This window comes from Rissa tridactyla, chromosome 9 (assembly GCF_028500815.1).
Source record: "Rissa tridactyla isolate bRisTri1 chromosome 9, bRisTri1.patW.cur.20221130, whole genome shotgun sequence".
In the NCBI taxonomy this organism is placed as follows: Eukaryota; Metazoa; Chordata; class Aves; order Charadriiformes; family Laridae; genus Rissa; species Rissa tridactyla.
This window is the reverse complement of record NC_071474.1, coordinates 11,126,035-11,142,482: the sequence shown is the minus strand read 5'-3', so window position 1 is coordinate 11,142,482 and position 16,448 is coordinate 11,126,035. Positions and strand designations below refer to the sequence as shown.

Sequence of the window (16,448 nt, the reverse complement as noted above, 5' to 3'; positions counted from 1 at the left end):
ATGTCATGTATACGTCAAAATATAACAAACTGTTTAATTAAACCCCATTTATTAAGTTAACTCATTGGGAAATGTCCAGCAGTAAATTGTATGTTTCAGGCCTTGTTTTTTCCCTGAAAATTTCCAACCTTTTGGAAGGTAATTGTCCTCTCCTTGCCTTTTGCACTCTTCCCCTATCACAGCTGGACTCAATATTCTGCATTCAAAAGATGATTTTTCTCTAGTACGCAAACCAATTAGCTTCTCAGGGTAGAGTTACGGTGTAGTAGGGATAAGGACATACAAGTCTGTGCAGTACATTTGGTACCTATCTGGGATGCTTTAGACCTACAGTGCAACGACAGGGTATCCAACCAGCATGTGTGCAGCACGGCTAGCACATTTCAGGTGTGTTACGATTCCTGAACGTGCAGGGATCAGTAAAGCAAAAGCCATTTGTCTAATACGAGCTCAGGTGTCAGACAGCCCAGTTGGACGCATTGACGCCGATTCTGACAGAATTGGCTCCTCTGTAGCTCGAAATGGGCCCTTTGTCCTCTCCCATTCTGTTCTCAAATGCTCTTCACCAACTGTAAACAGCGTGCAGAACTAACGTGGACCGCTGCCCAGTGTTCACTCCAGTCATTCCCCGCTCCCTTCCCATTTCTTCTTTGCAGTAATATCTTCCTGTAGGATAGGGAAGTAATTCATCGTGTCATGGTTTCATAGGTTACCCTACTTTGAGGAGGCTGGACTAGATGAGCTCTCGATATGTCATTCAAGCTGAGTTATTCTATGATTCTGTATCTTTGTAAAAATAGATTTACTGTATTTAACCAAAACCTGTTATGTGCAGCAGCTAGTAACTGTCTAGCGAAGTGTATAAGGAAAAAGAAAGTGTAGCTTTTCCAGTGTGGTTTTCACAGTGTCTTTCAGCACTGATGGTCAATAAGCCAGAGATGGCACCTTTTTGTTTAATAGATAGTTCTGCCATTGAGGCATCTTGTTTGGTTTTGGACAGCTGTAAGCATTTTGCATATCCTCGTCACAGACCTCTGTAGCAAAGTATCCACCCAGAAAGACTGTGCCTGAAAGCCCATCGCTTTTTCCCTGCAGAAGTTCATGTCTGATCTTTGTAATTACATGCATAGAGTTTTTTAAAATTTGACTTGTGTTTGTAGTAGCTGTAATGTGACCTTTCTGAATCTCTTACAGACAAGAGCAGAGCAATCCCAAGGTGCATACTTCTTGCCTGAGTTTGCACTTTCTCCACAGGGGAGTTTTCTTGAGGATACCACGGGAGAACAATTCCTCACTTACCGTTACGATGACCAGGTCAGTACACCGCTTGCGAAAATGACAGAGACTGTCGCGTTCGTGTAGCTCTGAAATACAGATTACTGTGAAAGAAATTAAGATACAAAGTGCATGTTATCTTTTGAAGACACATCAAATTTATAGCAAATTGAATGAAAACACACTATACGAAATGAAAATTAATCTGCTTAATTGTAGAAATAATAGATCAAAGTCACTTACTGAAAACGTTAATAGGATGAAGTAGAGACGGAAGCAACAACGTTTTAGTGATGTGTTAATAGATGTTTATAGTTATGTCTGTAAAATATGTCGAATTAGAGGTGATTGCCTTTTCTGTGAATTGTTTGACCTATCCAAAATTGTTTTATTTAATGGATAAATCAGTATAAGGGAGATCTTGCATTTCCCAGCTTGTGAAAAGTCAGCACGTTTTATTAGTTCATGAAGTTTTCAGAGGGGAAGGTTGAGTGAATTATAAAGAAACAAATGCAAAGTGTAATAATGGATGAAGCAGAATGTTTAGAAAGCAACAAATTATGTATTTTGAAGTTAAAGATCTTTAATGCTTTCTCCAGACCCATGGAAACATTATGTTAAACATGGAATATAGATATAAACGTAAAGAAAGCAACATGAAAGAAATGCTGTTAATCTTGGCAAAAGATCTAAAGCAAACCTAGGAAATGTGTGGCATGCTGTGGAAATTTACTCATAACACAATGTGTTCCAGAAGTCAGTCGAATTTCACATCAAAACTGTCTGAATTACATTCATAGACACTTACAGTACGTTTCTTAATGTAAGAGGAGGGAATTTGTTAGGAAACCCTCCCTGTAAAAGTGAGAGAAGAGCTAAACTTGCCCTGCAGTCACAAGGTATGATTCTGTCAAGTGACGGGCAGCTTTATTTTGAAAGATGGTCTCCTCGCAGGAGCTACTTTGAGAAAAATACTTTGCGCATCACTACTCTAAAGAGAGGAGAGCATTGAGATGAGTTTATTACAGCTTTAGATTGAGTATCTTTTTAGGAAGACAAAAGGAAGCAGAAAAGATACAATAGAAAGCATGCTGAGCTACTGTAAATTATTTGAATGTAGTTTAAATATGTTTACAATAATTCATACTTTTGCTACCCTAGAGGGTCTGGATCATCAACAGAAAAGGTACTTAGATAAGATGTCCCCTGGACCAAACACCTGGGAAAGCAATAACTTACAGGACAGTAAAATGCAGCTGCAACTCAGGCAGCATTTAATGACAGTAGTTGAAAAATGCTATAAAGGTTATATATACACTTTGATCAAAATAGTTTCCATTAAATGGAGCACATTTTAGAGAAGATGATAAATCAAATGTAACAGAGGGATGGTCTGAGTCTTTGAATAGACTGTTTGGACCATGTGGATTAAAAAACAAACAAAATTCATCCCTTCCCAAAACCACAAATACCAGCATAGCTCTACACAGAAGCCAGTTTCTAGCTCATTTCCGCTTGATGGAAAGTTTTTTCCATTAATTCCATTGGGATCTGACTGGATCTAAGATATTGTCAGCTTCTGTTCTTTCATAAATGTGATTCAGCTTTGAAGCTTGCTCTTCCCAGACACTTAGTGAGCAGTATGAAATTAAGTTTGAATTCTTGGAACTCAAAATGGTCCTAAACCATCAGAACATTGAAAATAAAAGCAACTGGATTAGTAGTAGTTTCTTTTGAAAGGAAATTCAGTTCTTAAGCATTATTCATTACAAAAAATAAATACATTGAATACAGACGGGAACCGATCTGTATCTCTGGTTTACCTTCCTGTGAGTAAAGCAAGAATTCTTCAGTAAATAGAAAGATTTTTCTCCTTAATTTTCTAGGATATTAATCATAGGACTGTAATGTACAGTTAAAATTTACTTACGCTTTTGCTGAAACGTTCATACAAAACTCAATTTTATCATGTGGTTAAACTGAGCCAGAAAACCTGATTATTTTTTTTCTTGTTTTCTGTGTTTCATCCTATTCTTTCATGTGACATTTACTCTATGAATGGAAGGAAGTCTTAAACCAGAGTGTGAAAATCTTTCATCAGATAATTTCTTGAATTTTTGTAAGCTGGTATGGATAGGCTTGATATGTGGAAGCTATGATAAGGATACTCAGGTGAATAAAAAGAGGAATGTACATACACTTCCATCCCTGGAGGTGTTCAAGGCCAGGCTGGATGGGGCTTTGAGCAGCCTGGTCTAGTGGGAGAGGTCCCTGCCCAGGGCAGGGGGTTGGAACTGGATGATCTTTAAGGTCCCTTCCAACCCAAACTGTTCTGTGATTAAAACGCAGTTTTCAGTTACCTACTGTATCCTACATGGAAATGGAAACAGTTGCCACATAATAGAAAAAAAATGCAGTAGCATCTTCTCACACGCCTAAATTCAGTTTTAGCGATTCACTTTCTATCCTGCCCCAGCGTGAAGGGGTGCTGATCTGTGGGAAATCCGTTCCTTCCTTTTCTCTGAACACCAGAATTGCCCTTTGGGCATCCCTACAGAGTCCTGGTGTTCCTATACGTCCTAAGTTACATTAATTTAGTTGAAAATTGGAAAAGTGAAATAACCTTGTGCACTTGACCCCAGCAAAACAAGGGATCAGTCTTATCTGCTCTACTGCAAAGATCATACCTTCATCTGTAGTCATGGAAGGGAGCAGAATAAATAAAAGGGATAAGAGTCTCCTAAGACTGTGGCATGGGTGTGGGAGAAGAGGGTGGGTCAAAACCTCTGGATGTCAAGATCCTTGCAGGAAAACTTGGCCCTTCTGTATCTTCCCAAGTGTGCCCTTCTGCCCTTGCACTGTTCCTCATACCCAGGCCAATAAAATTTCCAATTTGTTGGGATAGATGGATATTATTTTTATATAGCAGCATCATCATCATCATGATCCAAGATTAGTCTCCTTACATCCTCCAAACACAGGAATGTTTCAAAGGGGTTTTCTTTGGCTGTTGTGTGTGATATTTTTCAAGCAGGGAGCCAGTTTAATCAGGATCATTCATTCCTTTGTTAGTAAGTAATCTCAGTAAAATAGAACTAGCTGTTACTTAAATATTCAAAAGTATTTGCTATCTGAAAAGACGAGCTTGCAGTTTGAAATGGAAGATGAGTAAATATTAATGGGAACACACTGTACTCTGTTCTAGCCCAGCAAAATTACATATGGATTCATGTTGCACATGCAAGATAGTACATTTTGTTCTGGTTTAATCTGGCAGGACTGTGCTCTCATTTTTGTACAGGATTGCACTAACCCCGTTGCATATTCAGTTGCTATGTGTGTACTTAGGAATTACATGCAGATGAAATTCCTTGGCTAGATATTTTCAAAATTCAGCAAATATATATATATATTTTTATATATATATTCTTTTTTTACCCCCTCTATGACTATAGAAGAAGATACGTTATAAGACCTGATTAGATACTGCCACTTTCATTCATCTGGACAGAACAGTACATCATATTTTTGACAACTTTACTCCTTTATCTTCATGGAAAAAGAAGAACAGCAATTTGAAGAAAAGACTTTTGAGGGCTCCCAAAGAACAGAAATGTAGAAATGTTTACATTGAGCATTTTCTTATAGCTCCTGCACTGTTCAGCACTGCATGTGCATTGCATGCTGCATTTCTAAAATTCTACTGAGTCAATGTAATTTAAATCTAACTTAGTACCAAATAGATTTTGATGCATACCCAAAGACTTCATTTGCCATTAGAAATTTGAGACTGGAAAAAATATGCCACTCTCCTATCATTCTTGAACGAGTTTTAAAATAAGTATATAAGTAATAGACCTTCCCCCAACTTTGAGATATAAGTTGAGCATTGCCATAAGGAATAGTTTCCTAGTTTTCTTTCTGATTTCTTTTGGCTTTTCACCTTCTAATCTACTACAAGGAATTTTTTTCTTTTCCAGAATACTAGTAGTACTGGAAAGCTTTCTTGCAGAAATAAAATGTTCTTGTTTTCTGACACTTAAGGTATTGCTTCCAAGTATTAAAACCATTCCATATGATGGACCACCAACAAGGACAGCAGTGAAAACTTGGTTGGGCTGAATATGTTTGAAGTACCTTCCCATTTTGATTGCCAGGCTGAGACAGCTCTTGGGGTGGGGGAGAGGGAGAGGAAGCAAAGAAAAAAGAAAAAGAGGTTATCTTCTTTTAAGTGAGGAAATGTTTGCTTGACCAGTTAGCTTTGTAGCTGACCTTGCTCCTTCTAAATTTTATGATATTTACCAGTTTAAACTCATAACAAGGACACCCTGATTCTGGAGTTAGACATATGGCACTAAGTAGTCCAATCTTGGCAAAGAAATGTAGTTTCTAAACAATTATTTTTTTTTTAAAAAAATGCAGTCAGGAAGAGTGGTAAATATGGGTATCGTGAAACCACCCAGCAAGCAGTTAAAATAATGAAAATCTGCACTTTCAGACTTGTGAGTGTTTAGCTATGTGAGGTAAGGTAGAAACCAGTGAGTCTGTTTTCAACTAGATGTGCAAATTGTAATACACAGGCTGAGACTGTGACAGTTCTTTTAATAACTAGCCTTTCTTTGGGTTTGCTAGAAAAACCTACTATAAAGTGAATGCCAAAACTGGGAAAGTAAATATTCTGATATATGCCTTGTCCTCCACAGAGAGAAATACTCTGGCTTGGTTTCTGCTTTTTCAGGGGGAAAGAAGCATAGTATTTAAAGTGTTAATTAAATTAAAAAAAAAAAAAGCAGTGGAACCCATGATCTGAATGACTTCAAGAATTAATGTAGAAATAAACAGATGGAACCTATTATTCCACCTTTTTGTTTCTAGTCAGCCAGCATATTTGTGCTTGTTGTGTAAGTTTATCATATAAAGGAAACCATTATGTGGACAGAAGTTGTCTTATGGATCCAGCTGGGCTGACAGCCATTTTCCCCCCAATTTCTCTCACCTGGTTTCTCCACTCCACCTGCTGATGATCGCCATCCTCCCTGCTCTGCCTCTGGATCTGTATGTGAGTCACAGCCTGCTTTGGAGTATCATCTGCTTGCTGGCTCCTGCTCCCAGTTTCAGCCTTTTTATTCCATTGCCAGCTAGTTTGCATGTAAATCACTAGTGAAATGGAGCTAGAAATTTTGGGGCTTAGAGATGAGTCATGTAAGGGACAAACTTACTTCAAATTAACACGTCAGTGAAGACAAGCTCTAATCCTGAGAAGGGAGTAAGATTTGTAGTTAGCGGCACGCTTGTTACCCAAGCACATAAAGCTCCAGCACTCTCCTCTTGAGACGGAGCCAGAAACGGGTGTTGCACTGTGACATGACACTTCTGCTGATGCCCTGAAGAAGTGTTCGTAACTGCTAAAATCTCATGTTGCTGAATCTCGATGTCTAGCTCTTCGTTTCTAGATTCTTTTTGGAGTGAAACAAGCTTTTCTGAAGTGGGCATAAACTATTTCAGGTGGTTTTCTACAATGCAAACCTGCCACCAACAAACACTCCAGGTGGTTTCATTTGTGTATTCTGAGTGTGAGCTGATAGACTTAATTTTGTCTAAGCAGCACAGGTGCGACTGCTAACACTTGGCAACCTGAATTTCAGCATCATGTTAGAAACATTCCTCCTCAGGTGAGTAAGGGACTGACCTTGCAGTCCTTAGCCAGGGCGCTGATATTAGAATAACACAAATTCTGCTGACTTGAATCCTGCAAGTGTTTCCGCTCTCTTAGCTGGGACATCTCGTGTAAGTAACAAATTATGAGGTCGGGTTTGTGGTACTTCGTCCTCATCCTGGAGATGTTAATAAGGAGTTTTAAATCATGTTCAAAGAGTTGAGAGCTGTGTGTTTGTAAGGTTGTGTGAAGACAAAATGCATGATTTGGTGTTTTCGTGGAAATTTAGCTGAAGGTGATGTTAGGTGCACCCTAATATTTTCAGTTTTCTTGCTTGTTTTTTTATACCTTTATTTTTTTTGTTCACAGGTTTAATTTGTATCTCTTTACTTTTATGGGGGTTTTTATTGTGTTTTTTCTTTTTTTTTTAAATATTACTTGGATAAGGAAATTAGCTCCGTAATCAAGTGAAATGTGGTTCTGATTTGGAGTTGGGGGAGGGAAGGAGGCAGGGATTAAGAGCAAATGAAAACCACTTACAATTTCAGGCAAAACTACTCTTACAGAGACTGGTACTGCATAAGTCAGGCATGATCCTATTCAAACAATACTTTTGTTTAGGCTAATTTCTTCCTGGAAGTGTGTGGCTAGCATATGCACAAGTAATTATATCATTAGTGATATAATCTTGTGCGTGAGAGATTGCTTAGTGAACTGAAAACTGTTTTAACATACTTTTGTTTATTGGCAAACTGAATGGAGAACTGGCACTTTTTTAAAGCATCAACTAACATTTTAAGCTCAGGGTTTTGTTGTTCAGAGAAAATAATGGAAGTGCTGCGTGCAGTACACTTTAATTTGTGCACTAAGAATCCCGGACCTTCTTGTTTTGTATTGCTGTGTTAGTCCCACCCCTGCCAAAGGTCTCTGTGTAAATCATAGTTACAGAAGCCAGTAGGTCATCGCCTCCTGTAGGATAAGTGCCTTCGCAGGGAATCTGTAATAATACAGTTTCTGCAGAAAACACATATCATTTCAGTTTGGATCAAATACCTTCCATGAGGCTGTTATCCTATTCCACCAAATTCTGTGGTAAAAACTCATTGGCCTGGATCCTTAGTCCTTCTGCGGCTGTGATAGCCCTGGCCTCAGCAGCTGGCAGAGGATTCCCAGGTAGCAGAAGCAGCCCCTTATTTGTAAGGTCCTCCCCCAAAATGACTTCTTAAGGAAGAAAGGAGAATGGACATAAACTTTCATGTTTCTGTTATTCCTGCCTCCCCTGGGTGCCGGACTGCTCTAAGGGATGAGAAAAAGCTATAGAGGGATGTAGAAAGCTTTGCCCCATGCCCCTGCTTGGAGCGGTGTTGAGAGCAGCTTGGGCGCAGTATGTGACTGAGACCTGGGGAGAAAGAAGCTTCACAGCAGAAGAAATACCTGTTTGTAGGGACTGAGTCAGCGATAATCAGCAGTACCTTTCCTACTAATGGAAAACAGAACTTAATTGGTAAAACATGTTACTTTCTGATATACTTATTTTCTTTCTTTTTTCTTGGACATATCTTTGGGGCCATAATTGCGTGTTTATTCTGTTTGAGGTTGGTTTATATCAAAACAAAAAACTTAGAGTGCTTTTTTTTTATAGTGTCTCTGCCATGCACGTTTTTCAAGAAGGACTGAATTTTAACTCATGTCCATTGTTTCATGTTCTGACAGTTTCAATTTAGAGTTTTCCCAAATATATTTTTCGTAGCAATGGGTTTAAGGTCTTCCCCCCCAGGAGCAGAGAGAAGGATGTGTACTTGGGCAAATACTCTACTGTAAAATCTTAACTCTACATTGAACTCATAACAAGACACATGATGAAATGAATTAACAATATACAGTCTAAACTTTCATTTGACATTCTTTACTGGAAACCATCGATTAAGTTGTAAGAGATTGATATAACGTAATGTGATTTACCGCTGACCTCCTCATGCTCCCAGTGCACCCCCAGCAGTTGGTACATGTACTTATCCAAGAATTTTGACATTGATAAAGGCTGAGCTTCAGACTTCTAAATTAAGACCGAAAGGTCTGGAGGTAGCAGAAATGATCCCATGCTTACACAGCTCTGACGCACCACTGCTGTCATCTATCAATAAGAGTTCATTGAGATACAGTAGAGAAGTGCTTCTAAATCAAAAAGATATATTTCAAGTACTGCAGAAAACACAGTGCTTGGAACTGGAAAGCCATTCTTCAGATTGTACATGGAACAGAGGGTGTTTTAGGCTGATAAAACCCAATGGTGAATTAATCAATTTGTTTATACAATGCAAATAAACTTTAGAACTATGACTCTTGACTGGTCTCGGTCAAGACCAGAGCAGATCGTAGTTAAATAGGTAATAATATAGGTAAACGTATTCTATTTCTCAAGCTGTTCAGAACTTTAGGTTTGCACAAATAAGAAGATAAAATTGTTGTGTTGCTGAATTTTTCATGACGGATGAATGTGATGAATTGGATTTTTTTTCTTCGGTGCTGCTTCTGCCACAGACAATGTTAAAAAACCCATGAGAGTTTATAGCAGCTTTTGTCTCCTACCATGGAAAGCATTAGTGCGAAAATAAAAGAAACTTCCATTTATACTGGCTCTGAATTAATGCTAAGTAAAATGCTTGCTTGATAAAATGAATCATTCTATGAAGATGTTTCTGATCTAATTCTCTTGTTTTGCAAGGCAATGAGTAGTTTAAATAGAATTTACATTGTGGTGTGTGTGGATAAAATCCCTCATATCCTTGATAGTCATCCTTTCAGGCCTGTCCAGCATGGAAAATAGATTTATGGTACAGGTTGGATGTCACAATGACCTTTTCAGTGGAGATATGCTTGAACCTAAATTTCTTCTGGTTTGTATGCCACTAATGTGGAAGATGCAGTGAAAAAGGCTGCTTTTAAAAAATCTGCATATCTCGGCTTTGTTTCTAGAAATAGTTAAAATGGTGTTTGATATCATTAGCACTTGCCTAATGAACCAGCCTTGGGACAGCTAAAGAACTACCTCTTTATCACTTCAAACAGTTATTTCACTTTGCACCACTTCAAAATAACTGTCAGTGTTGCCAGTAAACCTAATTTATTTCTACTGACTATTAGACTTCAAAAGCTATTTGCTCGCAAGGAGGAAAATTACATACATTAATTACCAATTTTGGCAGTAACAGCAAAAATGGTAAATGTAGGTTCTTGAGAGGATCACTGCTGACACCTGTATTTATAATTTTCCGAGCTTAGAAAGTGTTACAGGTTGTGATACTGTAAGATCTGAAGCATTTTAATGCTCCTAATGTGAAACAAACTGTACCAGGCTTCACAACACACATTAATCATGTGCTGTTGATATACTGACAAAATAAGGGGACTGTCTCTTCTATTTCCCAGCTTTCAGCGACTGTCTTTTCTGATATCTAATTCAATAAAAGTGTGTTTATGTGATGTAGTCAAGTGATCCAGCTGCAGCATGGCCAGGAAAGGCAGGAGCTCTTCTCCTTTAGTGGCTGGATGCTAAATCTTTATACTGTTTTATAAACAACTGTCTCGGTTTGCGAAGGGGAGTTGTGCCCTTGTTACTTGGTTATGTTAAGAGACTGATAAGGTAGTGATTGATGAAAAGGAAGAAGGTCAAACAGCTCTGAATGGAGGAAAATGACATTATTCACTGTTTTTGTTACAGAACAGAACTGATTTGCAGGGCAGGTCGTTGGATGGGCAAGAACGATTGAGCTTCAGGATCAGAACAAGGCTAGGCAGAAGAAATAATATAGGAGTTAATATCTTCAGAATCAGTTTGGCTTGAAAAAAAGAAAAAAGTACACACAGATTTCGGAGAGAGAAGTAGCGTTAATCCCCGGTTACGCATCCTGGTGCAGCGTGTTGCAAGTGCCAGGCTGTGGGTGTAGCTCCCCCCCAGCACTGCTACTCAGCCTGGCCTTGGAGGCTCATCAGCACTTGGCTTAAGGGTACAGAGGATGACCATGGTTTTCAGTAACAGAACTGGGAAAGTGTCTTGTATTTAAAAAAAAAAAAAAAAAAATATGGAATTTCTTATTCATTCTTTTGTTATGAAAGTTCAGTGATTTTTTTTTTATTTTATTTTTCTTCTTCTCCCTCCGTTTTATGTATGGAAGATACTTGCTTTTCTGTTTGGGCCATAGCCTAAAACATATTGCTTGTTTTTTAATCCCTTTATACCATTACCCCCAGGAAACCACTGAATCTTTGGGCGCAAATTCCAGAATGCAGGATGTTCTGTGAACGTTAATAGATCTTTTTGCATGTCTGAAACTATTTACAGCAATAAATACTTGCACGTGATTTGAGGCAATGGTTGCAGGTCCTCAATGCTTTGGTAGTGTTTAGCGTGCTCTTTGGTAGAGAGTAATGCTATACTTGAACATTAGCCTTCAGTACTTTAATGTACTTGACGCAAATTGTAGGTCCCACATTTTGTGGAATGATTTGCAAATCAAACATTTCTTTTCATTCTTTGTTATTCTTCCCCCCACTTTCCTATAGTTGGGCAACTGTTAAGCTGATTCTTGGTCTAGAAGGAGTGGCAGTCAGAGCTCTGAGGACCAGAAACAATATGGACTTTTTTTAATATTCTGAGACGATAAGACTTGACCTCTTGCCGCTTGAGCCTGTGTAATCTAGCTTTATAAAAAATATCTTATTGCTAGTAAAAATTATTTTTCTGTGTTATCATGCTATAAGATAAAGTATTTTAGTGCTTTGAATGGTATAAGCCTTTTTCAAGTTAATGTTTTTATGCTGCATAGGAGAAAAAGGACTTTAAAAAAGGCAGCAAACCTTTAGCCGATTTGCCTGTCTATGAAGCAGACTAGAGTATTTGCATGGGGGTGAGACAAATTAGTAGTAATATGCTGCTGTATGATATGGGATGTTTTTGTAGTTGTTAAAATAACCCTCGGGAGATGGTTGCATTTGTAAATACAAGATTATATGTTCTCCTTTACCTAGTTATTTAGGCTTTGATCCAAAAATCATAGTAATTTCAATAGACTTTGGATCAGGCCTTGATTTTTTTTTTTGATTTTTTTTTTTAAACGCAAAAAGAGATTTGCCATTGGTTTCAGGCAGATTAGATTCAGGTACCCCAGAAGAAATATTGTAGAGTGTTAGACTAGGGCTTTACTGGGAAGTGGTATGGATGCTACAAAGAACAAGCAGCCTCAGTATTCCGCAGAGCGACGAGTTTAATGCTTTTTTCAAATGTGGTGTCAAAAGATGTGTGAAGACTTGCCGTGTAGTAAACTGTTAATTTGAACCAACTGCTGGCAGTTTTGGTGAGGATCACAGAATTTTCTGATTTATACAAGCAAACCTATTCACACAGCATGAATGCTGAAATTCTGGTTTTTTTAAAAAATGTTTGATCTGTTTCATTAATTATCTAGTACTCAAATTGCATCACAAACTACTGACAAAATGTGCTTTACTACTCCACTCTCATGCCCCGTCTTTGCTAAGAATATGCACGTTTGCTCAAATGCGTAGCATGTAGGTCATGATCTTCCTTTGTCTAAATGTTATGTTTTTATATGGTATAAATCTGAAGAAACAAGCTGTGCTCTTTCAGATAGCTCATATAAGGCTTCATGACATCAACACAACATACAGCAAAATACCTCTTTTTGTTAAACCAGTTGAAAAAGACTTACAATGCATCAATTTTATTTCCAAGAAATGCAGTGCATTGGCTTGAATGGGATTTTTTTTTTGATGTTACTAATAGGCGATGTAAAATATGTTCAAATATCAGACTATAAACCATTAAATTTTACCACCTTTGAGTGCTGGCTTCAGTGGTAACTACTTGCATTAGGGTAATATTATATTCTAACGTATGAATCAGGAATATATCCGAAGTATCTTATTTAAGTACTAGGACTAAATTTTAAACTTGCCCTGCTCTTCTTATTCCATTTGAAAAAGATTTTGCTCTTTTTGCAGATATTTTTATACTTTACAATGAACTTGCCAGTTAATGTTCATTCTTCTCCTGCTCCTTCAATATTGAGGCTATAGGATAGTCTGTTTTTCTCATATCTTCAGCTTCGCATTCTAATGAATGTGAGGCAAAGAAAAGGAGGGTGAAAATATTTCTTATGGATAGTTGTTTTTCTATGCAGTTAACAACTTCTTTTTAATGAAGACTATTGCCCCATAATTCATTTTAAAAAGGGTGTCTTGAAAGCGTCAAAAGAGGTTATCATCCTTCTAAGATATAATTGTAATTGAAATCTCTCTACAAGAGACCGAGGCCCTGCATACTGAAGGCAGCTTTTGCTGGCAGCACCGTGAAGTCTTTCTGAGAATTGGTTCTACATATGTTTGTTAATATTTTGGTGAGTGCGGACAGAAAATTTGGAACGCTGTCTAGGGCAGATAGGATAGATGACCTCTCTTGCGCAGACCTTACAGTCCAGGGCCCAAACGCTTATGCACATGCATAACTTAATTCTTGTGAGGACTCCCATCTACGTCAGTGAACTACCCACATAAGTAAAGATGCACATGTGCAAACGTGTTGGCAGGATCAGGGCCTCGTTTCCAGCCCTGTTCTTTGAAATTCCATGCTTAAACTCTTGTAAGACCCCGAAGAGAAAGCGCCTCTTGGGAAGAGCTGAGCATCTCCTGTTCATATTGCAGCGAGTGGAAGCTGAAATCATTTGTGTAATACGATGGGGCCAACAGGTCTTTCTCTTTCATGGCTCAGATGTGCACTGATTTAATAACTCCCATTACTCCAACATTGTCATAAAGCTTACCATGAATTGCAATCAGTCTAGTTTACATTTTAAGCATTACTTTTTCTTAAATGAGGGACTTGAAACCAGTTTTGCAGATTGACGACATCAGAAGACTTTCCAACTTAATGAAAAAATCCAAATGACCGCGTAATATTTTCAAAGAACAGACTGATGGAGGCTGGCCTGTTGTCAGAAAAATAGTGAATGAATTAACTTTGCTACGTTATGATTTAATTTAAAATTAACTTATGGTTTGTTGACAACATTCATATTTCATAGAATAGGTGTAGGGTGCAAGTTTTCTGTATTTCCTACCATGAAGAAAAAAAACGCATTAACTCTGACATCTGTTTTTAGCACTTTCCTTCATATTTTTGGATGAATGCCTGGCAAAAGCTGGAAAGCGACTAAGAGATCAACCAAAGATGGCCTAAGGGCCTGTTCCCAGCTGGTACGACATCTGGAATGTTATATATAGTGGATAAATTCAGAGTTGTAGTTTAATAAGATTGGTATTCAAGCATTCGGCCTACAGCAAAGGAAAGGACAGTGAAGCTGACAGCATGCGTGGTGCATAATATGTCAAGGTGTCTGAAATATAATTTGCTGGGTTTTCACTTTCATTTTGGCAGATCCCTTATGCTTACATATAAACTTTCATCTAGTATTGTTTTGAACCCTTACAAAATAAAGGGTGAAGTCATATAGGTATTATATCCAGAATCTTATCTTTTCACTAAGCTTAGAGTATGTCTGAGTTTCTTTCTTTTTTTTCTTAGGAAAAAAGTGCTAAAGAAAGATTTTTATGAGCTGCCTAGAAATAATTTAAGCTGCTACCTTTGCAAATTTTAAGTATATGCAGTCTTTTACAGTGAAGATTTTACAGAATCATAAACTATTCAGGAATCTGGACTTGTGCTCTATGGAAGCATACTTACAAGATTTATGTCTTAGAAGGCCTACTTTTTTTTTTTTTCTGTTTAGGGTTTAGTTAATCTTCGGACTGTCTAATCCCTAAACTGTAATTAACCGTGTTGCTACACAAGCCCAACAAAGTAGCCGGCAGGGATCAGCGGAGAGCCACCTGCTTACAGTGGCTCTGAACACGCTAATGCCAGGTCAAAAAAACTGAGCTGAAGGTGATTTTTGTTTGCAGTCCTGTAACTACACTAATTAGATAGTATGCTTGCAAGTCCCTCTACCTTTGCGTTGCCTTTTTGTCCCCCAATATGAGGTGAGCATTGCATACGTAGTGTGGTGCAGGCCAGAAGAGGATAGAGGCTGTGTGTCTAGTCCTGCGATGGGCAAATCAGTTCAGGGACTGGGGCCAGCTCAGGGCTGCGGCTGGGAGAGTTTCCATGAAGCATCTCTGCGTGGGGCCGTGCGGTTCTGCACAGGATCCCTTTCTGTTCTGCAGCACCACGGTTTCTCTCTCCGATCCTCATCTTTCCTGTAGGATGCTGGAGCAGGGGGGAACCCGTAAAACTGCACTTCCAATATGAAAGTCACAGGAGCGTGGCAAGGGAGTGGGAAGTGGAGGAGGGCGCAGTGTGTGAAGTGTGACAGGGCTGTAATTGATGGGGGGGGGCGGGGTGTAATGTGAGGTCTTATCCCCCTGCTTGTTTATTTGTGTGGGTTTTTTTTAAAAAAAGGACTTGCTTTATAATTCCTCAGTGCATTGTGGTTATTTCTATGTTATTTATTGCTATGCAAGTTCTTGTAGGTGAAGACAAGGTACTTGAATATGATTTGGCAGGAGACCAGCAGAGTCTAGGAGGAGATGGACCTGGAGTAGGAGGAGAGATGACTTTTGCAGCTGCACTTTGGTAGTGGTTTAGATTTGGAGGTGGGAAGGGCAGATCTGAAATGACTGCAGCTGACAAGGAGCAAGCGGATTTGTCTGCAGGGTAGTGTCACTAATTCCTGTTTAGCTGATGGGGATGTCAACAAAATCTTGCTATAAACTTGTGTGTGCCGTGCAGGTATATGTGCATGTAGTGCAACTGAGGCTTAAGAGGCTGAGATCATACAAAACAAGAACCGTGTAGGCTGTTCGTTCCATACTAATACTAACAAGATAGAAATGTTTAGTTGTTATATGTAGGAAAACATAAAAAAGGGGTGATTACTTTGCAGATCTTGTGACTATCTCCTCCTTACACTTCCTTGTGCTCACCCAAACTTGCTCTGAATGAGTTTGGGGATAACCAGCAAAATCCCTATTGATATCTACCACTATTTTCTGGTATGCAAAGTAATAATAACAAAATCTAATTCTAGGTGGTGCTTACAAAGTAACATACTTCAAAAGGACAGATAGTCTTGTGAGATTAATTTAGCACCTCCTATCACAGAATGTGAAGTAATTTGGCTTTTTTCTTTTCCTTTTGGTATGATTCCACTTCTGTAGTATCTGTCATTACAATACTTTCTATCTAGTAATGCTCTGAAGAGATCCAGAGTCTTGACGGATTGTTTGCCAACATGCTCACTTTTCAGTTTTCTCTGTATAGATTGGTTATAGAATATTTCCAGTCGACTCAACATTCTTCAGACTGAGTATCTGGATTATTACTTTGCCTCTGGAGTTGCTGCCATTGTCTGTTTTGATCTCAGCCCTTCCCTGATTCTTCTGCTCTCCTGTCCGGATAGACGGTGTCGCGTGCTTTCATAGGCAAGTCTCCAAGCACTCAGGT

General features: G+C 38.6%; 1 protein-coding gene across 5 annotated transcripts in view; it reads left to right on the top strand.

The window, feature by feature from the left end:
* The window catches only part of ADAMTSL3 (ADAMTS like 3), a 205,567-nt gene that overhangs the window by 48,189 nt on the left and 140,930 nt on the right, over positions 1 to 16,448 (top strand). For 4 of the 5 annotated variants that reach the window (XM_054213630.1, XM_054213629.1, XM_054213628.1 and 1 more), the window contains one exon: positions 1,195 to 1,314. The exons of the other annotated variant lie outside the window; for it this stretch is intronic. In XM_054213630.1, the coding sequence (XP_054069605.1) occupies positions 1,195 to 1,314 (120 nt within the window). The remainder of the gene's footprint in view (positions 1 to 1,194; positions 1,315 to 16,448) is intronic. 5 annotated transcript variants of the gene reach the window in all.